General features: G+C 49.6%; 1 protein-coding gene across 1 annotated transcript in view; it reads left to right on the top strand.

The window, feature by feature from the left end:
• ATP8B3 (ATPase phospholipid transporting 8B3) overlaps positions 1–24798 on the top strand; it is an 89602-nt gene that overhangs the window by 30999 nt on the left and 33805 nt on the right. Inside the window, exons 7-17 of the mRNA XM_060233492.1 lie at positions 1284–1354; positions 3156–3238; positions 5322–5480; positions 5622–5710; positions 8526–8719; positions 9282–9496; positions 11561–11592; positions 17845–18001; positions 21111–21299; positions 22076–22188; positions 24102–24266. Coding sequence (XP_060089475.1) covers positions 1284–1354; positions 3156–3238; positions 5322–5480; positions 5622–5710; positions 8526–8719; positions 9282–9496; positions 11561–11592; positions 17845–18001; positions 21111–21299; positions 22076–22188; positions 24102–24266 — 1467 coding nt within the window. The remainder of the gene's footprint in view (positions 1–1283; positions 1355–3155; positions 3239–5321; positions 5481–5621; positions 5711–8525; positions 8720–9281; positions 9497–11560; positions 11593–17844; positions 18002–21110; positions 21300–22075; positions 22189–24101; positions 24267–24798) is intronic.

Genomic DNA, 24798 nt, shown 5'->3' with positions numbered 1-24798 from the left:
GGAGATTGTAGGCTGCTCTGAGACTGTCCTTGAAAGGCCAGCTGCTGTGAGAGCCCTCTCAGCCCCACCCACCTCACAGGGTGTCTGTTGTGGGGGAGGAAGGGAAAGGAAATTGTAGGCTGCTCTGAGACTCTGTCCTTGAAAGGGCAACTTCTGGGAGAGCCCTCTCAGCCCCGCCCACCTTACAGAGTCTCTGTTGTGGGGGAGGAAGGGAAAGGAGATTGTAGGCCGCTCTGAGACTGTCCTTGAAAGGCCAGCTGCTGTGAGACCCTCTCAGCCCCACCCACCTCACAGGGTGTCTGTTGTGGGGGTGGAAGGGAAAGGAGATTGTAGGCCGCTCTGAGATTCTGTCCTTGAACGTGCAGCTTCTGGGAGAGCTCTCTCAGCCCCACTCACCTCACAGGGTGTCTGTTCTGGGGGAGGAAGGGAGAGGAGATTGTAGGCCACTCTGAGACTCTGATCTTGAAAGGGCAGCTTCTGGGAGAGTTCTCTCAGCTCCACCCACCTCACAGGGTGTCTGTTGTGGGAGTGGAAGGGAAAGGAGATTGTAGGCCGCTCTGAGAATCTGTCCTTGAAAGTGCAGCTTCTGGGAAAGTTCTCTGAACCCCACCCACCTCACAGGGTGTCTGTTGTGCGGGAGGAAGGGAAAAGAGATTGTAGGCCACTCTGAGACTCTGACCTTGAGAGGGCAGCTTCTGGGAGAGCTCCTAGCCCCACCCACCTCACAGGGTGTCTGTTGTGGGGGGGGAAGGGAAAGGAGACTGTAGGCCACTCTGAGACCCTGTCCTTGAAAGCGCAGCTTCTGGGAGAGCTCTCTCAGCCCCACCTGCCTCACAGGGTGTCTGTTGTGGGGGTGGAAGGGAAAGGAGATTGTAGGCTGCTCTGTGACTCTGTCCTTGAAAGGGCAGGTTCTGGGAGAGCCCTCTCAGCCCCACTCACCTCACAGGGTGTCTGTTGTGGGGGAGGAAGGGGAAGGAGATTGTAGGCCGCTCTGAGACTGTGACCTTGAAAGGGCAGCTTCTGGGAGAGCTCCCTCAGTCCCACCCACCTCACAGGTTGTCTGTTGTGCGGGAGGAAGGGAAAGGAGATTGTAGGCCACTCTGAGACTCTGTCCTTGAAAGTGCAGCTTCTGGGAGAGCTCTCTCAGCCCCACCCACCTCACAGGGTGTCTGTTGTGGGGGAAGGAGATACAGGAGAATGTAAGCCGCTCTGAGTCACTGATTCAGAGAGAAGGGCGAGGGTATAAATCTTCAGTCTTCTTCTTCTTCTTCTTCTTCTTCAAGGCTGACCTGCTCTTGCTCTCCAGTTCAGAACCCAACAGCCTTTGCTACGTGGAAACGATGGACATCGATGGGTAACGTTATTTTCTAGTTGTGGGAATCAGGCTGCCTTGGGCTAAAGCCCCTCATACCTTGTGGGAGGGGTTGTGTGTGTGGTATCAGGGGATGCATAGGATGGGTGGCCTGTTTAGGTTTAGAGGTTGCCTGAACCAGGAGGACAAGTCCCATAGCTCAGCATCACTGCCTTCGGTGTAATGATGGTTTGGAAGTCAGCTAAGGTTGCCAATCCCCAGGTGGAAAATAAGGTAATTAGGAAACTCGCAGTGTGAGGTTTGGTAGGACAAGAAAAACATCGCGGAACTATATGTTGCAATTTAAGTGCACATGCCCTCTTTTACTTAAACAATACTGCAAAACAATTCCAAACGTCTCTTAAAGCAAATACAGTCTATTATTGAGACTCAAACTTCATATATCGTCAGGCGAAACCTCTGCTTTCATTCCCTTCCTTTTGTTGAAAGACGCAGATGAACTTGACTGATCTTCTTTGTAGAGTAATCCAACAGGTGTAGTGGCGGCAACATGTCCTAGGTTCAAGGTCCAAGTGTTTCCTTTACACTTCCTCTGGCCACAGTTCTTACACTCCGGAACTTGTGAATGGTTCCTCATCCTCTTGGAGAGGAGTGACGAGTGGAGTGCCTCAAGGATCTGTTTTGTTCAACATCTTTATCAATGATCTGGATGAAGAAATAGAGAGAATGCTTATTACATTTGCAGATGATACTAAATTGGGAGGGGTTGCAAACGCAGACGAAGACAGAAACGGGACACAGGATGACCTTGACAGGCTGGAAAACTGTGCTAAAATCAATAAAATGAATTTTAACAGGGATAAATGTAAAGTTCTGCATTTAGGTAGGAAAAATCCAATGCATGGTTATAGGAGGGGGGAGACTTGTCTTAGCAGTAGCCTGTGCAAAAAGGATCTAGAGGTCTTAGTGGACCATACGCTGAACATGAGTCAACAGTGTGACGTGGTGGCTAAAAAGGCAAATGCAATTTTGGACTGTATTAACAGAAGTCTAGTGTCCAGATCATGTGATGTGATGGTATCGCTTTACTCTGCTCTGGCAAGACCTCATCTGGAGTCTTGTGTTCAGTTTTGGGCACCACATTTTAAGAAGGATATAGACCAGCTAGAACAAGTCCAGAGGAGGGCGACGAAGATGGTGAGGGGTCTGGAGACCAAGTCCTATGAGGAAAGGTTGAAGGAGCTGGGCATGTTTAGCTTGGAGAGGAGGCGGCTGAGAGGTGATCACCATCTTCAAGTACTTGAAGGGCTGTCATATAGAGGATGGAGTGGAATTGTTTTCTGTGGCACCAGAAAGTAGGACCAGAACCAATGGGTTGAAATTAAATCAAAAGAGTTTCCGTTTCAACATTAGGAAGAACTTCCTGACCGTTAGAGCGGTTCCTCAGTGGAACAGGCTTCCTCCTTGGGAGGTGGTGGGCTCTCCTTCCTTGGAGGTTTTTAAACAGAGGCTAGATGGCCATCTGACAGCAATGAAGATCCTGTGAATTTAGGGGGAGGTGTTTGTGAGTTTCCTGCATTGTGCAGGGGGTTGGACTAGATGACCCTGGAGATCCCTTCCAACTCTATGATTCTATGAACTTAACATACAAAATTTAAATTCATGATTCCTAGGAAAGATAGATGTTGCTTTCAGGAAGTGATGTCATTCTTTTAGATTTTTAAATAAAAATTATTAGATTGTTTTTCTCTGGCCAGCTGCATTATTGGGGGTGGGGGGGTGGGAAAGAGTAGGGAGCGGGAACTTGGCCGTGCTAACCCTAAACTAACACTTCCGTTTTCAGAGAGACGAATCTGAAGTACAGACAGGCCCTCCTGGTAACCCACCAAGAGCTAGCCAATGTGGAGAACATGGCGTCCTTCGACGGTCAGTGAAAGCTGCTGCCGCTTTTATTTATCTTCTTATGAGTAGACCTGCCAGGAAACAGAGTGAGGTAGAATCTGAGACCAGATTTCAGACATCCTTAAAATAGCATTGCACGGAATAAATTATTCCTTACTCCATTTTTATTCCACCTTTCTTCCATCATAAAACTCATGGCAGCATAAATGGTGTGTGGGGGGGTGTTCATCTAAGGTTGCCAATTTCAAGGTGAGGCCTGGAAATCTCCTCCAATTGCACATGATCTCCAGACAATAGGGATCAGTTTCCCTGGAGAACATGGCTACTTGGAGCGCGGACTGGAGACCCAGTTTGGTGTAGTGGTTAAGTGTGCAGACTCTGGGAGAACCGGGTTTGATTCCCCACTCCTCTTGCGGCTGCTGGAATGGCCTTCGGTCAGCCATAGCTCTCACAGGAGTTGTCCTTGAAAGGGCAGCTTCTGTCAGAGCTCTTTCAGTCCCACCCACCTCACAGGCAGTGTTCCCTCTAAGCGTGAGCTAGCACACTGATTTTTAGCCTCCAGCTCACAGATTTTTGTCTTAGCTCAGGAAGGATGACCCCAGAGCACACTAATTGATGCAGCAGCTCACAACTTTAATGCCGGTAGCTCACGAAGTAGCATTTTTGCTCACAAGACTCTGCAGTAGGGTTGCCAAGTCCAATTCAAGAAATATCTGGGGACAATGGGGGTGGAGCCAGGAGACATTAGGGGTGGAGCCAAGATCAAGCATAATTGAACTCCAAAGGGAGTTCTGGCCCTCACATTCAAAGGGATGGCACACCTTTTCAGTGCCTTCCTTCCATAGGAAATAATGAAGGATAGGGGCACCTTCTTTTGGGGCTCATAGAATTGGATCCCTGGTCCAATCGTTTTGAAACTTGGGGGGTATTTTGGGGAGAGGCACTAGGTGCTGTACTGAAAATTTGGTGCCTCTATCTCAAAAAACAGCCCCCCCAGAGCCCCAGATACCCGCGCATCAATTCTCCATGATTTTCTATGGGAATAAATCTCCATAGGGAATAACAGAGTTCCCTGCAGACATTTCCCTCCCCTCCCCCCGCTTTCTGATGACCCTGAAGCGGGGGGAGGGCCTCCAAACCGGGGGATCCCCTGCCCCCACCTGGGGATTGGCAACCCTACTCTGCAGCTTAGAGGGAACGGTGCTCACAGGGTGTCTGTTGTGGGGGAGGAAGATAAAGGAGATTGTGAGCTGCTATGAGACTCTGAAATTTGGAGTGGAGGGCAGGATATAAATCCAATATCTTCTTCTATTGTAGGGTTGCCAAGTCCAATTCAAGAAATATCTGGGGACTTTGGGGGCGGAGCCAGGAGACTTTGGGGGCGGAGCCAGGAACAAGCATGTGACAAGCTAATTGAACTCCAAGGGAGTTCTGGCCATCACATTTAAAGGGACAGCACACCTTTTAAAATGTCTTCCTTCCATAGGAAATAATGAAGGATAGGGGCACCTTCTTTTGGGGCACATAGAATTGGACCCCCTGGTCCAATCATTTTGAAACTTGGGGGGTACTTTGGGGAGAGGCACTAGATACTATACTGAAAATGTGGTGCCTCTACCTCAAAAAACAGCTTCCCCAGAACCCTCGAAACTTCCAGATCAATTCCCTATTATACCCTATGAGAATTGATCTCCACATAGGGAATAATGAAGTGCTCAGCAGACGTTTCCTCACCTCCCCCCCTCCTCCCCCGTTTCTGGGGACTCTGAAACAAGGGATGGGGCTCTCTACTCACGAGTTGCTGCCAACTTCTCCAAAGTAACACAGACACCCCATCCCGAGAGGAAACCTTTCCAATCGGAAACTGGAGCCTCCGGAGGTGGTAAGGCTCATGGTCCTCTGGGGGCGGGGCTTCCCCCCTTCGGCCAGCTGACTGGGGGCGGGAAGGAGTCTGGGAAAGCGGAAGAACCCCCGCTGGGCCCTGGGGATTGGCAAGCCTATTCTATTATGAGGAGAGGAAGGGAAGGGGATTGTAAGCCACTCCAAGACTCCTTCAGGCAGTGAAGAGTGGGGTATAAAACCAATTCTTCTTCTTTTGGTGGCTCAGGGATAGTGACTTGCGAAGGGCCAAACAGCAGGCTGCATCATTTCATTGGCACCTTGGAATGGCATGGCGAGACACACCCTGTGGACACCGAGCAGATCTTGCTACGCGGCTGTAGGATCCGGAATACGGAGGTCTGCTACGGCCTGGTCATCTATGCGGGTGAGGCAGGATGGTGTGGTGGAACGTGGGCACGGCTGTGGGGTGCCCCAGATCCCCAGCTCTCTAGCAGGTTCTTAACTGGATGGTGGGGATGGATTAATGGGTTTCGTCATGTTTCTTTCCGGAATCTCTCCGATCCAGGTGCTGATTCCAAAATAATGAAAAACTGTGGAAAGATCAGACTGAAGAAAACCAAGCTCAACCGTCTAATGGATCGCATCATAATGCTGGTAAGCTCAGCAAGTTTGGTGTGGTGGTGAAGTGTGCGGACTCTTATCTGGGAGAACCAGGTTTGATTCCCCACTCCTCCACTTATTTATTTTTACATTAAATTTCTATCCCGCCCTCTCCGCAAGCGGACTCAGGGCGGCTCACAGAATTCATTTACACAATTAAAATCAATAAATCAATAAAATAGATAAAACACCATTACAATTAATTTTTTTTTTAAAAAAAAAGCTATTTCATGGTGTTGTATCATTACAATATTGGCAATTCTGCTTTACAGATGGTGATCGCCGAGTTCTGCTTTTCAGACGGTGATCATCGCTTGCACCTGCTGGAATGATCTTGGGTCAGCCATAGCTCTGGCAGAGGCTGTCCTTGAAAGGGCAGCTTCTGGGAGAGCTCTCTCAGCACCACCCCACCGCACAGGGTGTCTGTTGTGGGGGAGGAAGAGAAAGGAGATTGTAGCCACCCTTGAAAGGGCAGCTTCTGGGAGAGCTCTCTCAGCCCAACCCACCTCACAGGGCATCTGTTGTGGGGGAGGAAGGGAAAGGAGATTGTAGGCCACTCAGAGAATCTGTCCTTGAAAGGGCAGCTTCTGGGAGAGCTCTCTCAGCCCCACCCACCTCACAAGGTGTCTGTTGTGGGGGGAGGAAGAGAAAGGAGACTGTAGGCCACTCTGAGTGGAGGGCGGAATATAAATCGGATGTCGTCTTCTTCTCCCTCTTGAGAGGTTGACAACCAATCCAGGACAAAAATGTGGGAGCAGAAAGTAGATGATGAGAAATGTGGTTGTAGTCATAGAGGGTCTATAATTTATTTCAGGGGTCCCCAAACCTTTGGGCCTGCAATCGCCTTTGAAAACCTGACACAGTGTGGTGGACTCAGCCGCAAAATGGCTGCTACAAGAGGTGGAGCCTGCCACAAAATGGCTGCTACAGGAGGTGGAGCCAGCCACAAAATGGCTTCCACGGCTGACCTTCTGTCACACTGTGAAGATCTTTGTGCTGTGGTGTCAGCTGCTGCCAAAGGAACCTTTTCAAGAAATTGACACCACCAATCCAATCTCCAATAGCCAATCAGAAGTCTTATTGGGCAAAAGCACCGTTGGGTGGGCACCAGATAGGCCTGCTGAGTCCCCGAGTCAGGTGGTGTTTCTCCCACCCTGGGGGTTCCCAAAGGAAAACTCTATGGTTTTCCCGGACGCTCTAGCAATTTGGGAGGGAAAACTCTATGGTATAATAGGTAGCATGGAGTTTAACCCTCCGAATTGCTAAAGTGTCCGGGGAAACCAGAGAACTTTCCCAGAAACGCCTAGAGCGGCCAGTGTGCGACGTCGGCGGCACGGTGATGTCACTTGTGGGGGACTTGGCAACCCTAGCACCAGAAAAAAAGGGTTGGCCGGTGTCATGACTTCTTTATTCATCTACAGCAGGGGTGTCGAACTCATTTGTTATGGGGGCCGGATCTGACATAAATGAGACCTGGTTGGGCCGAGCCACGCCGGGCCAGGCCGTATGTGTACCTATTTAAGATTAGGCAGCAGAGATATAAACTTCGTAAAGGACAGAAACACAATTATTATTATTTTTTTAAAAAACAACCTTAAAATAAAACATACTTCAATCATTAGCACTCAGTCTTAAAGGCGCTTTCTTTCTATCTCTCCCATGGGATCCAAGGAACTGGACAAAGGAAGCTCTGGCTCTTTCCTTCCTTCCCCAGGGGAGCAGGAGGGGGAGGAGCCTCAGCCAAGAGAAGGAAGAGAGGCTTGGCTCAGTAGCTCTGCTGTGTGATTGAGAGAGCCTGGCAAAGCAAGCTATCCCTCCCCCCCTTCCTCCCCAAGGGAGGAGCCTCAACCAATGGAGAAAATAGAGACTTTGCTCCTGTGCTGTTGAGCAAGCCTTGCAAAGTAAACTGTTATGCAGAAGGAAACAAGATATAGGGAGAAAGAAGCAGATGACAGCCAGTTGCTCGGGGGCCTGTTAGGAGCCCTCCGGGGGGGGGGGACCCTGATTTGGCCCCTGAGCCGCATGTTTGACACCCCTGAGCTACAACATTTTTTAATCCAGCTCTTTGGTCGTATATTTTGCTTCTGAGTTAACTTTTTAGTGAAAAATATATATCCTGCTCCCCTGATCAGAGAGTTCCAGGGATCTTATAGCACTGGTAAACACACACAAATCCCATTCAAATAACAAATTACCTTAAATATCAAAAGCCATTACACTTTGTCACTTACACAACAAAGTAGACCAACCTGAGATCCGTATAAAAGCTGTAAGTATCTAGGCATCAGCAAAGAGGGCATAAACTGGCAAACCTCCCCCCCCCCCAAAAAAAAGTCTGAGCAAGTTAATATGGCTTTTTTTAAAAGCAAGAACGCACAGGAACGCAGTTCCGGCTGGGTTGGCGTCAGGGGGAGTGGCCTAATATGCAAACGAGTCCCTGCTGGGTTGTAAACTAAAAATCCCTGCACAGAACAATGGTGATGTCAGGGGGCGTGGTCTAATATGCAGATGAGTCCCTGCTGTTTTTTTTCCTACCAAAGTCACTATATTTGCCAAAAACCCTGGCTGAACAAAGGCCACCTTTGCCGATCGCCATCTCCAACACCAGCCAAATCAGCTGGAAGGGGACAATCCAAAGGTGGGGTCCCACTGCTGAAAAGGCCCTGCTTCTGTTGGTCGCCGTGGAAACCTTTCAGGCCCAGTGCTTTCCGTCTGAAAGACTTCAGTCGATGTGGAAGCTCCCCCCCCCCCCCGATTTCTTGGCCTGTGGGATGAGCTCAGTTTCCCGTCTTCCCTTCCCTCATTGCAGATCTGTGTGGTGCTTCTGCTGACGTCGTTTGCCCTTGCAGTGGGCTCCGGAATCTGGGCGACCAAGTTCCGCCAGGAGCACGGCTACCTCTTCGTCTTCTACGCCGACGGCAGCGCCGCCAAGTATGCCTTCTACGCCTTCTGGGGCTTCGTCATCCTCCTGGGTTTCGTGCTGCCCATGGCCATGCTCATCACGTACGTTGCAGCCCCTCCGCTTCCTGTGCACACAGGATGGGAGACCCCTTGGAAGGGGTTCTTTTTGCGGGTAGCCATGGAAGATCATCCCAGACAGAATGTCTGTTCCCAGCAGTGTCTCGCTTTTCATTGGTGAACTCTTTCTGGCCAACCGATCTAGTGAATAGGTGCCCACCACCTCACCCGAAAACCTTGTGGAACAGCTCCATTTTACAGGCCCTACGAAAGGCTAGCAAATCAGGCAGGGCCCAGATCTCCATAGGGAACTGATTCCACCAGGTTGGGGCTAGGACAGAGAAAGACCTGGCCCTGGTGGAGGCAAGACGGGCATCTCTTGTGAAAGAGCCACATGTGGCTCCCGAGCCACAGTTTGGCCATCCCTGATCTATACATTGCGGCTAACAGCCACTGATGGACCTCTGCTCCAGATGGTGATCCAATCCCTTCTTGAAGCTGTATCTACTTGTAGCCACCACCGCTTCCTGTGGCAGTGAATTCCATATGTTCATTACACTTTGGATGAACATTCCTTGTATAATTGATGTTGTGTCTCTTCCCCTAGGTTTGAGTTCATCTACCTGGTCAATAGCTGTTTCATTAACTGGGATCTGGAAATGTATTACGCACCCAAAGATACTCCTGCCAAGGCAAGGAGCACCAGTCTGAATGACCAGCTAGGACAGATCGAGTATGTCTTCTCCGATAAGACGGGCACCTTGACCCAAAACATCATGACTTTCAAGAAATGTTGCATCGACGGGACGATATACGGTAACGGTAAGGCACAGAGAGGGCTGGCATTGAAAAGGGAAGGGGGCTGTATGGGAACAGGGTATTCATGGAACTCTCTGTCTGGGGCAGTGATGCTGTTTTCTTGGTGCTGGGGGGGGGACAACTGCAGGAGGGCTTCTAGTGTCCTGGCCTGACCGATGGACCTTTTGATGGCACCTGTTTTTTTTGACCACTGTGTGACACAGAGTGTTGGACTGGATGGGCCATTGACCTGATCCAAGATGGCTTGTCTTATGTTCATATGTCTGGGACAGTGATGCTCTGCATTCTTGGTGCTTGGGGGGGGGGCACAGTGGGAGGGCTTCTAGTGTCGTGGCCCCATTGGTGGACCTCCTGATGGCACCTGCATTTTTTGGCCACTGTGTGACACAGAGTGTTGGACTGGATGAGCCATTTGCCTGATCCGACATGGCTTTTCTTATGTTCTTCTGTCTGGGCAATGATGCTCTGTATTTTTGGTGCTTGGGAGGGACAATAGAAGAGGGTTTCTAGTGTCCTGGGCCCAGTGGTGGACCTCCTGATGGCACCTGCATTTTTTGGCCACTGTGTGACACAGAGTGTTGGACTGAATGGGCCAAACACTCAGATACCAAAATGGGCGTTTGAGAGAGAACTTGGCTGGAGGTTTCAGTTGACTTACGAGGAAGCTGCAGGAGCAGCGGAACGCAATCAAAGCCGGGGTTTGCGTGAAGGCTAGAATTTTTCCTTCAGAAGTCAACAAGCAACGGAGGGACTCCTGTGGAACTTTATTATTGAGTCTTAGTACTCAGTTTGGGAAACTCAGAGACTGTGGGGGGGTCCTCCTTGGAATATTGTTTTGAGACTTTTGTTTGTTGTCTATTTATACTGTATGAATGCATGCCCACTGTTGTAGGCTGTTCATTTCATGACAATAGAATTTTGTATACACCAGTCAGAGTGTTTGTTTTTGCACAATATTTTGTATTTTTGTATGTTACATATTGTGCTGCCACTGTTCTTTTGCATTCTTGATTGCACAGCAGAGCTACTGAGCCAAGCTTCTCTTCCTTCTCTTGGCCGAGGCTCTGCCCCCTCCTGGTCCCCTGGGGAAGAAAAGAAAGAGCCAGAGCCTCCTTTGCCCAGTTCCCTGGATTGCGCATGAGAGATACAAAAGAATGTAAGACTAGTGAGTGCTAATGTTTTAATCAGGACTTTTTTTGTAGCAGGAACTCCTTTGTATATTAGGCCACACCCACCTAATGTAGCCAATCCTCCAAGAGCTTACAGGGCTCTTCTTACAGGGCCTACTGGAAGCTCCAGGAGGATTGGCTACATCAGGGGTGTGTGGCCTAATATGCAAAGGAGGGCCTGCTAGAATTCCTTACAGGGCTCTTTGTACAGGGCCTACTGGAAGCTCCAGGAGGATTGGCTACATCAGGGGTGTGTGGCCTAATATGCAAAGGAGGGCCTGCTAGAATTCCTCACAGGGCTCTTCTTACAGGGCCTACTGGAAGCTCCAGGAGGATTGGCTACATCAGGGGTGTGTGGCCTAATATGCAAAGGAGGGCCTGCTAGAATTCCTTACAGGGCTCTTCTTACAGGGCCTACTGGAAGCTCCAGGAGGATTGGCTACATCAGAGGGGTGTGGCCTAATATGCAAAGGAGGGCCTGCTAGAATTCCTCACAGGGCTCTTCGTACAGGGCCTACTGGAAGCTCCAGGAGGATTGGCTACATCAGGGAAGTGAGGCCTAATATGCAAAGGAGGTCCTGCTCCAAAAAAATGCCCTGGTTTTAATCATGTTTTGTTTTAAGCTTTTTAAAAATCATCGTGCTTGTCTGTGTCCTTTAATCTCTGCTCCCTGGCATTACATTTTATGGCACATGTGGCCAGGCCCCGACAACGTCTCATTTATGTCAGCTCTGGCCCTCATCGCAAATAAGTTTGACACCCGTGGTATAAAGAACAAGATATCAGTTCAAATATTTTGTTGTGGTCGCTGTTGCTAATTCCCTCTATTTGTATTAGACAAGTACACATCTGGATTGTGCCCTTAATATATTCTCCTGTTTTTCAAAAATATCTGCAGGTTCGAACAGCAGCAGCAACAGCAACCCGACGGTATGTGAGATATTCCTGCCTTAAATGAGGGGGGGGGTCATTGAAGAAGAAGGGCTTGAGAACAGGGGATCGGGGGGCTTGTATAAAGCTGACAGAAGGGACGGGAAGTTTACAGACACTGGGAGGAAGTCAACTTCTGTGCAATTTACTGAGAGGTTTCTAGCTTCCCCTCTGGAATAGTCAACAGCCAACATGAATGATGATGGAATTCCACAGCCTAGAAGTTGCCAGGAGCTGGGGGGAGGGGAGGTACATGGAAGAAGAAGAAGGTATTGGATATATATCCTGCCCTCCACTCCGAAGAGTCAGAGAGGCTCACAATCTCCTTTCCCTTCCTCCCCCACAACAGACACCCTGTGAGGTAGATGAAGATATTGGATTTATATCGCGCCGTCCACTCCGAAGAGTCTCACAGCGGCTCACAATCTCCTTTCCCTTCCCCCACACCCACAACAGACTCCCTGTGAGGTAGATGAAGATATTGGATTTATATCCCGCCCTCCACTCTGAAGAGTCTCAGAGCGGCTCACAATCTCCTTTCCCTCCCCCCACAACAGACACCCTGTGAGGTAGATGAAGATATTGGATTTATATCCCGCCCTCCACTCCGAAGAGTCTCAGAGCGGCTCACAATCTCCTTTATCTTCCTCCCACACAACAGACACCCTGTGAGGTAGATGAAGATATTGGATTTATATCCCGCCCTCCACTCCGAAGAGTCTCAGAGCGGCTCACAATCTCCTTTACCTTCCCCCACACCCACAACAGACTCCCTGTGAGGTAGATGAAGATATTGGATTTATATCCCGCCCTCCACTCCGAAGAGTCTCAGAGCGGCTCACAATCTCCTTTACCTTCCTCCCCCACAACAGACACTCTGTGAGGTAGATGAAGATATTGGATTTATATCCAGCCCTCCACTCCAAAGAGTCTCAGAGTGGCTCACAATCTCCTTTACCTTCCTCCCCCACAACAGACACTCTGTGAGGTAGATGAAGATATTGGATGTATATCCCGCCCTCCACTCCAAAGAGTCTCAGAGTGGCTCACAATCTCCTTTACCTTCCTCCCCCACAACAGACACCCTGTGAGGTAGATGAAGATATTGGATTTATATCCCGCCCTCCACTCCAAAGAGTCTCAGAGCGGCTCACAATCTCCTTTCCCTTCCTCCCCCACAACAGACACCCTGTGAGGTGGGTGGGGCTGAGAGGGTTCTTACAGCAGCTGCCCCTTCAAGGACAGAGTCTCAGAGCGGCCTACAATCTCCTTTCCCTTCCTCCCCCCACAACAGACACCCTGTGAGGTGGGTGTGGCTGAGAGGGCTCTCACAGCAGCTGCCCTTTCAAGGACAGAGTCTCAGAGCGGCCTACAATCTCCTTTTCCTTCCTCCCCCACAGCAGACACCCTGTGAGGTGGGTGGGGCTAGAGAGGGCTCTCACAGCAGCTGCCCTTTCAAGGATAACCTCTGCCAGAGCTATGTCTGACCCAAAGCCATGCCAGCAGGTGCAAGTGGAGGAATGGGGAATCAAACCCAGTTCACCCACATAAGAGTCCGCACACTTAACCACTACACCAAACTGGCATTGTATGCACCATGACATCACTTCCAGGAAAACCCAGAAGTGACATCACATCTCTCTAGGAATTGCCAGAAATTGGTGAAGAAAAGGAAAAGTCCCCTGTGCAAGCACCAGTCGTTTCCGACTCTGGGGTGACGTTGCTTTCACAACGTTTTTACGGCAGACTTTTTACGGGGTGGTTTTTTTACGCCAGCAAGCTGGGGACTCATTTGACCGACCTTGGAAGGATGGAAGGCTGAGTCAACCTTGAGCCAGCTACCTGAAAACCCAGCTTCCACCGTGGATTGAACTCAGGTCGAAAGCAGAGCTTAGGTCTGCAGTACTGCAGCTTTTAACACTCTGCGCCACGGGGCTACTGTTAAAACCATATAGTAAAATCATAGATTTTGGAGCAATTCCTAGAGCAACGTGACTTCTGTTTTTCTCTTAGAAGTGTCACACTATGCATCACGCCAATGGTTTTTCTTTTCTTTTCCAATTTTCCTTCTGCGACTGCTTTGAGTGTCGATACAAGCCTTGGCTTGCTATTTTGAAACAATTTATCGTCGATATTATTGACAAGAAGCACTACACACGAGATGCCAGATTTTAACAACAATTGGCAAAAATTACAATAGAGGGGTTGATGTTACCGCAACAGCAGCAGCAATGGACGGCCTGGGGAACTCTCTGTTTCATTCGCCTTCTTCAGGCTGCAGTACACTAGGGAAAGCTTAGCCCAGAGACATTTTGAATCTGACCAAGGGTAGCCCCTAATGGAAGACTGTTGATCTCTGAGGCTCCAACTGCAACTGTCTATATAACAATTGTGAAAGCTGGAGGGTGTCTAAATATAAATTTGAAGGGAATACTGTGTATTCCATTATTGAATGCAAGGCTTTCCCTAGTGTACTGCAGCCTGAAGAAGGCGAATGAAATGGAGAGTTCCCTAGGCCATCCGTTGCTGCTGTTGTTACCATAACATCCACCTTCTATTGTAATTTAGCCAATGTTAAAATCTGGCATCCAGTGTGTCAATAATATCGATAATAAATTGCTTGTTTCCAAATATAGAGGAGCAGGCCAAGACTGGGATCAACAATTGTTACTTTTATACAGTTTCCCCCCCTTTTGTTACAATATCACTTTTCTGCAGCGCTGGATCGGGGGAGGGGGCAGAGGGGGGCGCTTGCCCTGGGCACTACGGGGGGGGGCACCAAATTGGGTATGGAGTCCATTCTATTCTATGGGCCCATAAGGTAGAATGGGTCCACAAGAGGGCGCCATTATTTAATTTTGCCCCCCCCCCCTCAAAAATATGTAGGCCGTTTTCCCACTTACCTTACCCCGGAGCGACGTCCCTCTTCACCGCGCTGAGTCTGCGTGGATTTCGCACAAAATGCTGTGCAGCACCAGGAAGAGCCGCGTACTCCCGGGGCTTTTGCGTCGCAAATGTAAACCGCCAAAAAGCAGTTTACATTTGCGACGCAAAAGCCCCAGGACTACGCGGCTCTTCCTGGTGCTGCGCAGCAGTTTGTGCGAAATCCGCGCAGACGCAGCGCGGTGAAGAGGGACGTCGCTCCGGGGTAAGGTAAGTGGGAAAACGGCCGTAGATTCAGTCCTGCTTTTTTGTATAGCCGTCTCTTTCTGTACTGCTTTGAGTGTTGGAAGGCAAGGAGGAGTGCTGGAAGGAAGCTCACTGCTGTAGAGGGAGCCCTGACAGCCCTCTCATATGAGCCTATGAAGCTGCCTTTTACTGAATCAGACCCCCCCTTGGTCCATCCAAATCAGTCTTGTCTCCTCAGACTGGCAGCAGCTCTCCAGGGTCTCAAGCTGAGGTTTTTCACACCTACTTGCCTGGATCCTTTTGAGCTGGAGATGCCGGGGATTGAACCTGGGACCTTCTGCTTACCAAGACAGATGCCCTACCACTGAACCGCTGTCCTTCCTTCCTTCCTTCCTTCCTTCCTTCCTTCCTTCCTTCCTTCCTTCCTTCCTTCCTTCCTTCCTTCCTTCCTTCCTTCCTTCCTTCCTTCCTTCCTTCCTTCCTTCCTTCCATATGAAGCTGCCTTCTCCTGAATCAGACCCCCCTCGGTCCATCCAAATCAGTCTTGTCTACTCAGACTGGCAGCGACTCTCCAGGGTCTCAAGCTGCGGTTTTTCACACCTACTTGCCTGGACCCTTTTTAATTGAAGATGCCAGGGATTGAACCTGGGACCTTCTGCTTACCAAGCAGATGCTCTACCACTGAGCCACCGTCCCTCCATCTCCATCACTTACTGCCTGGACCCTTTTGAGTTGGAGATGTAGGGGATTGAACCTGGGACCTTCGTCTTACTAAGCAGCTGCTGTACCACTGAGCCACTGTCCCTCCACAGGGTGGCTGTCTGTACTCGAGCCAAAGATAACCTGAAGAGCTGCCAAACCTTCTTCAAGGCAGGATCTGTGAGGGTTGCCAACTTGTGAATGGGGTTGACATCTTTAGCTTTGGAAATTCCTGGAGATTTTTTTTGGGGAAAGGGGGTATCTAGGGACAGTGAAGTCTGGGGAGAGAGAGCTCAGTGGGGATGTGTGATGTCCCATCCTGATCAAAACTCCGTTCCTCCAAACCCTTCTCTTCCTGTGAAATCACTTCCTAACACCAAAATTCAAATTTAAATTTCCCGTTAAATTTTAAATTTAACATTTCCACTTGTATTTTTTCCCTCCCACCTTGTAACAGCTGTAGATTTCTGTGTGGATGTGTTCTATATAGTATAAAAAGGTAAAGGTAGTCCCCTGTGCAAGCACCAGGCATTTCCGACTCTGGAGTGACGTTGCTTTCACAACCTTTTCATGGCAGACTTTTTACGGGGTGGTTTGCCATTGCCTTCCCCAGTCATCTACACTTTCCCCCCAGCAAGCTGGGTACTCATTTTACTTACCTCGGAAGGATGGAAGGCTGAGTCAACCTAGAGCCGGCTACCTGAACCAGCTTCCCCTGGGATCAAACTCAGGTCATGAGCAGGGAGCTCTGACTGCAGTACTGCAGCTTTACCACTCTGCACCAGAGGGCTGCATTCTATATAGTATACTTACCTTTTAATCCTAAGTATCTCCACTGGTATATCACTGGGGTGAACCAAAACAACTGCGCATGAACTGCAGAAAAATAAAACTTACTTACAAACTTGTCAATCTCTGTTTCACTTTTTATAGACATTTATCCACAAAGCAAAGTAAGGTAATAATCCTAAGTAACAGCAATTCATGAAAGCCCTCTCAAACACAAAAGGAAACAGCTTGAAGATGCTCTGTACTCTCAAAACTTGCCAATTTCACCTAAATGTTCTTAGTACCTTAAGTTCACAGTTGTTTTGGTTCTCCTCTGTTGATACTGTGTATTCCTGTTGGCTTTGGCTGGTATATCACTGAGGGCATGGGATCAGCCATGCTTGGGCGAAAAAATTAACAAATTGTCATTGGGCCAACAGAATAATATCACTTCTAAGGGAAACCCAGAACATCAGTCCTCTCTAGGAATCCCTGGAAACTCTATGTCCCCATGTCCCCATTCCGAAGTCTCCCACAACCCCACCTTGCTGCTATCCAGTTGCATTCCACTAAAAACCTTTCAAAATCCTCTTCTGGGAGCTTGCATTTGACCGTTCCTGCTAAGGAGAATCCTCTCTGAAATCCCAGCAGAAGGACACCAGCCTATAGCTGTCCTATGCTTTCAGTTCCCCAACCAGCCTCTATCGCTAGTATTTTTACAGGCAACAAATTGTTTGTCCTAGTCTCTATGGCATACCATAGGAGAAATGGAAGTCCTACAGTATCTAGGAAGCAGGTATGATACCCAGATACCTGGGCATACTGGGGAATTCTCCATCCCCAATCTCCTGTCCTTGAGAAACCGAGGAGCAGGAGGGGAAAAAATGGTCTCCATAGTGATGCTCTAGGAATTCCTCCTAGTCTCTATGGCCTTTATCATAGAGATAACACGAAAATCCTAGACTTTCACCTGGAAATGACTCCTCGCTTCCCAGACACTGCCCCTCAGGTCTCCCAGTGTTTAATCTTAGGAAGGGGCGGAGCTGGGGGTGGAGCCAGAGGAGGATTTTGTCAGGAAGTTGTTTGTTGAACTTTTGAAGGTCAGAAGATGGAACTGGATGGATCTGATTATATCAGGGAGCGGATTGTGGCAGATCTGGAAGTGGGAACAGGGGGAAAAAAAGGACTCCCCCCCTATAAAAAAAACTGCTTTATGGAAGACAATATTTTATTATTTATTAAAAACATTTCTAAGACAATGGCAAAAAGGTAAAGGTAGTCCCCTGTGCAAGCACCAGTCATTTCCGAATCTGGAGTGACATCACTTTCACAATGTTTTTATAGCAGACTTTTTACGGGGTGGTTTGCCATTGCCTTCCCCAGTCCTCTACACTTTCCCCCCAGCAAGCTGGGGACTCATTTGACTGACCTCAGAAGGATGGAAAGCTGAGTCAACCTGGAGCCGGCTACCTGAACTCAGGTGTCCTGATGTGATGTCACCCCAAGGGTTGGTAACGACTTGGTGCTTGCACAGGGGACTACCTTTACATTTTACCTCTGCCTTCCTTCACAGAAAAGCTCAATACCCTCAAATAGCTGATATTTACCAGTGCTGGACCTGATCCATACCTGATCCTTCTTTGGCTTTTCTTTCAGGAAGCCCTCTTAAGTTGGAACAAATATTGGGATGCAAAGCTGGAATTTTACGACCCTTTGCTGACCAGTGCCATCCGGCGGGACGACAACCCCATCCTGAGAGAATTCCTGCGTTTGCTGGCCCTCTGCCACACCGTCATGGTGGAGGAGAAAGAGAGTGAGATGAGAGACATGGAATGCCTTTTTCTTTCTGTTGGCTTTGCAGTTACTGTTCACAAGTATTTACATTCCTTTTAACCGGGGTGGAAAAAAGAGCCTTGTAAGCTCTTGGAGGATTGGCTACATCAGGGGTGTGTGGCCTAATATGCAAAGGAGCTCCTGCTAGACTTCCACCCCTACTTTTAACTGTATTGGCAGCTTCCCGGGACAGGTTTCCCGACCTTTTTGAGCCTCTGGGCACATTTGGAATTCTAACACAGCACGATGGGGACAGCGCCAAAATGGCCACCACAAAATGGCTGCCATAGGAGGTGGAGCCAGCCACAAAATGACTGCCACCGCTCTTGTGCTCTGTTAGCAGATGCTACCAAAATAACATTAAATGAAATCACCACAGCCAATCAAATATCTAATCGGAAATCTTGTTGAGCAAAAGCCTTATCTGGCCCTGTCCATGTCCTAAAAATACTTGGTGAGCGCCATGTTGGAGACCTCTGATCTGGGATAATGAATTCCAAATTCTTGTATCTGCTGTTTCAAAATTGATATTTGAGTCAGGATTGCTTTGCCACTATGCAGCGGTGGAATTCTAGCAGGAGCTGCTTTGCATATTAGGCTACACCCCCCCAATGTAGCCAATCCTCCAAGAGCTTAGGAGAAAGAGCCTTGTAAGCGCTTGGAGGATTGGCTACATCAGGGGTGTGTGGCCTAATATGCAAAGGAGCTCTTGTTGGAATTCCACTCCTGCCACTACGTATGCAATTGCAAAGCCAGCTTCATGATGAAGTCAAAGCAACAAGAACATTCGGACTGAGGAAGCAGAAAACAGAGCAGGGGGAAATTGTTTCCATTTGCACCAGGGAGAAATGGAAGCAGAAACTAGGGTGACCATAATGTCTGAAGGCCAGCCAGGGACACTGTGGGGGGGAGGTAGGGGTGCGCGCGCGAAGCGCGCGCGCCGCCGGAAACAGGAAGTGACGTCACTTCCGGTGACGTCATGCCACCACCGGAAACAGGGAGTGGCATCACTTCCTGTGACATCATTTCCCCCGCGTCACCTGCCGGAAACGGGAAGTGACATCACTTCCTGTGACATCATTTCCCCCAAATGACATCATTTCCCCCAAATGCCACTGCCGGAAACAGGAAGTGACTTCACAGCACTTCCTGTGACGTCCCCAAAAATCCCCCAAATATCACCGCCGGAAACAATTTTGTTCTCAAATCCTGTATATACTTCATCAGTATATGGGATAAGGCACTTTCTCAACTGTGCTGCATAATGCAGCCTATTTATTTTGTCCTGTTGGCTCTGTTGGCTCTATCTGCGCCACCTTCATCACTTTCGGGGTGTGGATCCCCCAGTGGGGTGGTCTCCCGACTCCCTCCGCTGACTGTTTCTGATAGCCCTGCGCCCCCTCTTTCATTTGATATGTGTCCCGTGCGGGTGCCACCCTCCCGCCGGGAGATGCCGCAAAATGAGCCCCCTTGAGGCTTATGGCGGCAGGGCTCGGGGGAAGCGAGCTAGACTGCTGTTCTTTTGAGGGGTTATAGAGTGTTTCGAACCCGTCCCTGTGGCATCGGTCCCATCATTGTGGGACCCAGGGGGCCGGCGCAGCGGCACGCCGAAGCAGCCTGTCACTAATAACACCGGTCGAGATGCAGGACAGGAACCCGGAAGTGACCGACAGGCTGCTTCAGCGTGCCGCTGCGCCGGCCCCCTGGGCCCCACAATGATCATGGGACCGATGCCACAGGGACGGGCTCGAAACACTCTTTGGGGCAGGGAAACCTTAGTGGAGGGTGGCCTTGAGGCTATAGTGGCCCTCCCAGACGATCATCCCCCCCAGTACTTTTTCTGATGGCCTTAATGGCTACTTCACCCATGGTCCAAGTTGCCTTCAAGGGTAGGGTGGCCAGACCGTCCCGGTCTCCCGGGACTTTCCCGGATCTGGCCCCCAATTCCCGGCTCCCGGGCTGGGTATACCGGGACCATTAGAGGTCCCGGTTTAGCCAGCCAGAGAGCCGGGGGCTGCGCACGCGGGCGGGGAAGGCGGCGAGTGAGGGAGGGAGCGACCCTGCGCGTGCGCAGATCGCCCTGCGCACGCGCAGGGACGCTCCCTCCCTCCCTCGCTGCCTTCCCCGCCCACGCACGGGCACGGGGGAGGGGGTGGTAGAGGCCGGGGAAGCGTTGGAAAGGCCCGCGGTGGTCGCTGGAGGCCCTCCAGCGACCAGCGCGGGCCTTTCTGACGCCCTCCCGGGCCTCCACCGCCACCGCCGGGCCCCGTGCGCGGGCGGGGAAGGCGGCGAGGGAGGGAGGGAGCGTCCCTGCGCGTGCGCAGGGCGATCTGCGCACGCGCAGGGTCGCTCCCTCCCTCACTCGCCGCCTTCCCCACCCGCGTGCGCAGCCCCCGGCTCTCTGGCTGGCTAAACCGGGACCTCTAATGGTCCCGGTATACCCAGCCCGGGAGCCGGGAATTGGGGGCCAGATCCGGGAAAGTCCCGGGAGACCGGGACGATCTGGCCACCCTAGCAGAAACAGAAGGTTTTTTAATAAAGTCCAAAACAGCAAGGATGAAAAATTAAATAGAAAAACAGGTGATGGAGCTCATTAGCAATAACTCATTAGCATATGCCACCCACCGCCCCCAGCCAAAAGCAATCCGATGCAAGAAAGGAGAGCCCCGGTTGAGGCTTCGCTCACCTGGGGCTCTCCTGGCCTACCATCCCTCAGTCAAAAAGCCAGCAAACCACCCGCCTTCAAAATCACATAAGAAGTGGAGAAAGGGTGGCGTGGGCTTCTCCAGGAGTTCATGAGGGCTGCTGGGGGCGTGGCAAAGCCCCTGGTGGCTGGCTGGCTGCCCGCTCTCCTAATCCAGGGATTGTTATGCAGCTGCACCTGCTATTCAATAGACAAGGTAGGTGGAGAGGAGGAGGGGGAACCCTCAGAATGGTTCAGGAGCTGTGCTCCTATGAGCTCCTGCTGAATCTGAGGCCTGATTGTCCCTGTATTGGAAGCCACAAATCCAGAAGGAGAACTTCAGATGAGAATTTTGTTAACTTCTCTATAGTATCCCAAAACTGTGTCTGTCTGTCTCTCTTGATAGATCAGCTGATTTACCAAGCTGCATCTCCGGATGAAGAAGCTCTTGTGACGGCAGCCAGGAACCTGGGATATGTCTTTCTTTCCCGGACTCAGGATACCATCACCATCAGCGAACTGGGCAAGGAGAGGACCTATAAAGTCTTAGCCCTTCTGGATTTCAACAGCGTGCGCAAACGGATGTCTGTTCTGGGTAAGCGGTTACGGAGCTGGGATCCTTCCAGAAGTCAGTCTGTGTCTACTGCTTCCAAACAAGGTGGAGGTCTCAACATTTCTCTCAACCCCCTTAGAAGTCAGTGACCACCATGACACCTTGTGGCTGTGAGTTCCACAAATTAACCCTGCATTTTGTGTGAAGAAGTACCTCCCCTTGTCTGTCCTGAATCTTCTTTGTTTTCTGCATCCAAGTTCTAATATTTTGGGGAGGGTCAAAAAATGGTTTTCTCTCTCTCTCTCATTTCTCCATCCCAAGCATTATTTGGGATAATATTGGTGATATGACCACCATCCTCAAGTACTTGAAGGGCTGTCCTATAGAGGATGGTGTGGTATTGTTTTCTATTGCCCCAGAAGGTCGGACCAGAACCAATGGGTTGAAATTAAATCAAAAGAGTTTCCAGCTCAACATTAGGAAGAACTTCCTGACGGTTAGAGCAGTTCCTCAGTGGAACAGGCTTCCTCAGGAGGTGGGTGGGCTCTCCTTCCTTGGAGGTTTTTAAACAGGCTAGATAGCAATCTGACAGCAATGCGGATCCTGTGAATTTAGGGGGAGGGATTTGTGAGTTTCCTGCACTGTGCAGGAGGTTGGACTAGAGGGCCCTGGAGGTCCCTTCCAACTGTTTGATTTTATGATTCTATTTTATACTTTCTTATTATCATGTGTCTGCTCCCCCACCAACAGTCACTTTTTCTCTAAACTGAAAATGATGCTGTTTTCTCTAACTTATGGGTGTGGTCTCTTGGCTTCAGTCCGAGATCCTGAGGGACGTATCAGGCTCTACACCAAAGGAGCAGACACGGTGATCCTGGAGAGACTTCACAGTGACCATTCCTCCGAGGCCTACACAGTCAAGGCTCTGAATGTAAGTCTGGCACAGAAGTAGGGGTCCTGTTTGCTTATTGCAGGAGATCTCCAGGCAGCTGTAGCCCTCCCTGGCTGAGGCTCAGCTGACTGGTGGACATAAACTGGGGTCGAAGGGAGAGCACAGTCTTCCTAGGAAGAAAAATATTTTAAAAGAAAAATAAGGCCTCAGCTACTTACAGGAAGTGTCCTTGAGCTACCCGGAAGTGACAAGATGTACTGGCTGGTAGGCAGGGCCAGCTCGCCCACTAGGCAAACTAGGTGGTTGCCTAGAGTTCCAAGAGGGGGGTACCGTATTGGACTCTCCGCCTTGGTGCCCAAGGCAACTGCCTAGTTTGCCTCTCTCCTCCCTGCCGCTGCCACCGCTGCCACCAGCCCCCTCCCTTCTCCTGTGCTTCCCCCTGCAAAATGCAGGATTAATCAGAGATTAATCAGGGAGGCAGTGGATCAGTGTACAAGTACTCATTGCATCCACCTCCAGCAGAATTCCTTGGTTATCTTTATAGCCACATGCCTGATTGCCAAGCCTTCAGCCAGTCATTCAGGGTCAGTTCTGCAACAGCTCATTTTTGTTATCAGCAAACCAGGAGACGTGCACCTTGCCATCTTGCCTGCAGCTCTGTTCTCAGCCTCCATGTCTTGTGCTCTAAGGGTAAAGGTGATATCGGAGGGTTGGGAACAGCCAACTGACTTGCACCTTCAATTTAACAAATCAGTTTCTCAGTAGCGCTCTTGTCCTTGTCACACAATTTCTCATCAATCTAATTCCAGGCCCTCTAGAAAGGACAGGTCTTCAGACTCACCTGGAAGGTCTTTAGGGAAGCAGTTGTCCTCAACTTCTCAGAGTAGAACAAAGCAGGAGTCCAATAGCACGTTTAAGACCAACAAACTTTTATTCAGAATGTAAGCTTTCATGTGCATGCACACTTCTTCAGACGAGGAATGAGGTACACCAAGCAAAGCTGCATATAGCTGGTGGGGTTTAGAATGCAAAGTGGTACGAAGTTAAAATCCAGTAGCAGAACAGTAAAATTAACAAATTCAGAAAACCTTTGATCTGGGTTGCATTGGCACGGGAAACCAATAAAGCAGTAACGTGTCGGAATGTGAGATTGTCTTTTAATTATTCTATTGCTAATAAGCCTGGTTCAACATGAGGGCATTTCTTTCCTCTGGGAGAGACTTCCAAAACTGGAACACTCTCTGAGAATCTCCTAAACCTGGTTCCCAGAACAGGGACTCATGCAGAGATGGAGTGGGCACCTTCCTCTGTGAGCGATTGCTTGGGTAGCTGTCTGCACTGGCTACCAATTGAGTACCGGATCCGTTTCAAGGTTTTAGTATAAACTTTTAAAGCCTTTCGCGGCCTGGGACCTACATACCTACGGGACTGTCTCTCCTCATAAGAGCCCCAGAGGCTTCTTCAATCGGCCAATCAACATCTTCTGACCATCCCTGGCCCAAAGGACATCCGGCTTGCCTCGACCAGGACCAGGGCCTTTTCAGTCCTGGCCCCAACCTGGTGGAATCAGCTTCCCAAGTTGATGTGGGCCCTACTGGATTTACTGCTATTCTGGAGGGCCTGTAAAATGGAGCTGTCTCGCCAGGCTTTTAGCTGAGGGTAGGCGGGCATCCTCACACCAGCTAATTGGCCTCCCTGCATGGACCGCATCCTGTGTTTCAATCTGTGAAGGATGTACATATCTGCACACTGACGTTCCTAATTTTATTTCATTTTAATGGGTTTAACTTGTCTTATGATGTGACTTTAACGGTTTTATTGTGTTGTAATCCGCCTGAGCCCGACCTGGGAAATCAGCAACACTAAATAGATAAATAAAATAATGAGAACTCGAGGGAGTGCAAAATTTGAGGTGTGATGCTCAGAGCAGTCAATGTCATCCTCTTCCTCAGAGTTTTGCAGAGGAAACCCTCCGGACCTTGTGTCTGGCTACCAAAGAGGTGGAGGAGGAGGAGTACGCCCAGTGGAGCCAGAAGCACCGCTCTGCTACCGTCTTGCTCCAGAATCGTGCCCAAGAATTGGACAAAGTCTACGAGGAGATCGAACGGGATCTCCAGGTAGGGGTATTCAGTTGTGGGTGGGGCGTCCTCTAACGAGTGAGGGTTTTTTTGGCAGGCTGCCTTGGTTTGTGCATCCCCATTTTGACGTTGTCTCTCTCCAGGGAGAAACAAATCTGTGGATTGATTGTCACCCCATTTTCTGTGTGCTCAGAAAGCATCCTTCCCCAGGCAAACAGCAACTACTGAACGCCACTCTGTGTTATATTAAACAACAGAGGAACCTATGAATACTCAAGGGAGAGTTGAAAAAAGTTTTTAAAGCCTGAATTATAACCTGGAAAGAGAAAATCTGGGAATATTTTATTCTCACAAAAAATAGCTTATGGAAATGTGAAGGTCTCGCCTAGATCATATGAGAACAAAGTAATAGAATAATGGTATCCAGTGGTTTCATATCTATCAGAAGAAGGGATTCTGCCTAGAAATGCTATGTACGAGAAACTGATCTATTTTTAAGATTTGTTGTTTGATTGCACTTGCATAATAATATCTGCATAAGTATAGAGAATTATTGCTTGGCATCTTATCA

Source organism: Heteronotia binoei, chromosome 2 (assembly GCF_032191835.1).
Source record: "Heteronotia binoei isolate CCM8104 ecotype False Entrance Well chromosome 2, APGP_CSIRO_Hbin_v1, whole genome shotgun sequence".
NCBI lineage: Eukaryota > Metazoa > Chordata > Lepidosauria > Squamata > Gekkonidae > Heteronotia > Heteronotia binoei.
Note: the sequence above shows the minus strand (reverse complement) of the source record. Positions and strands in the feature narration are given on the sequence as shown.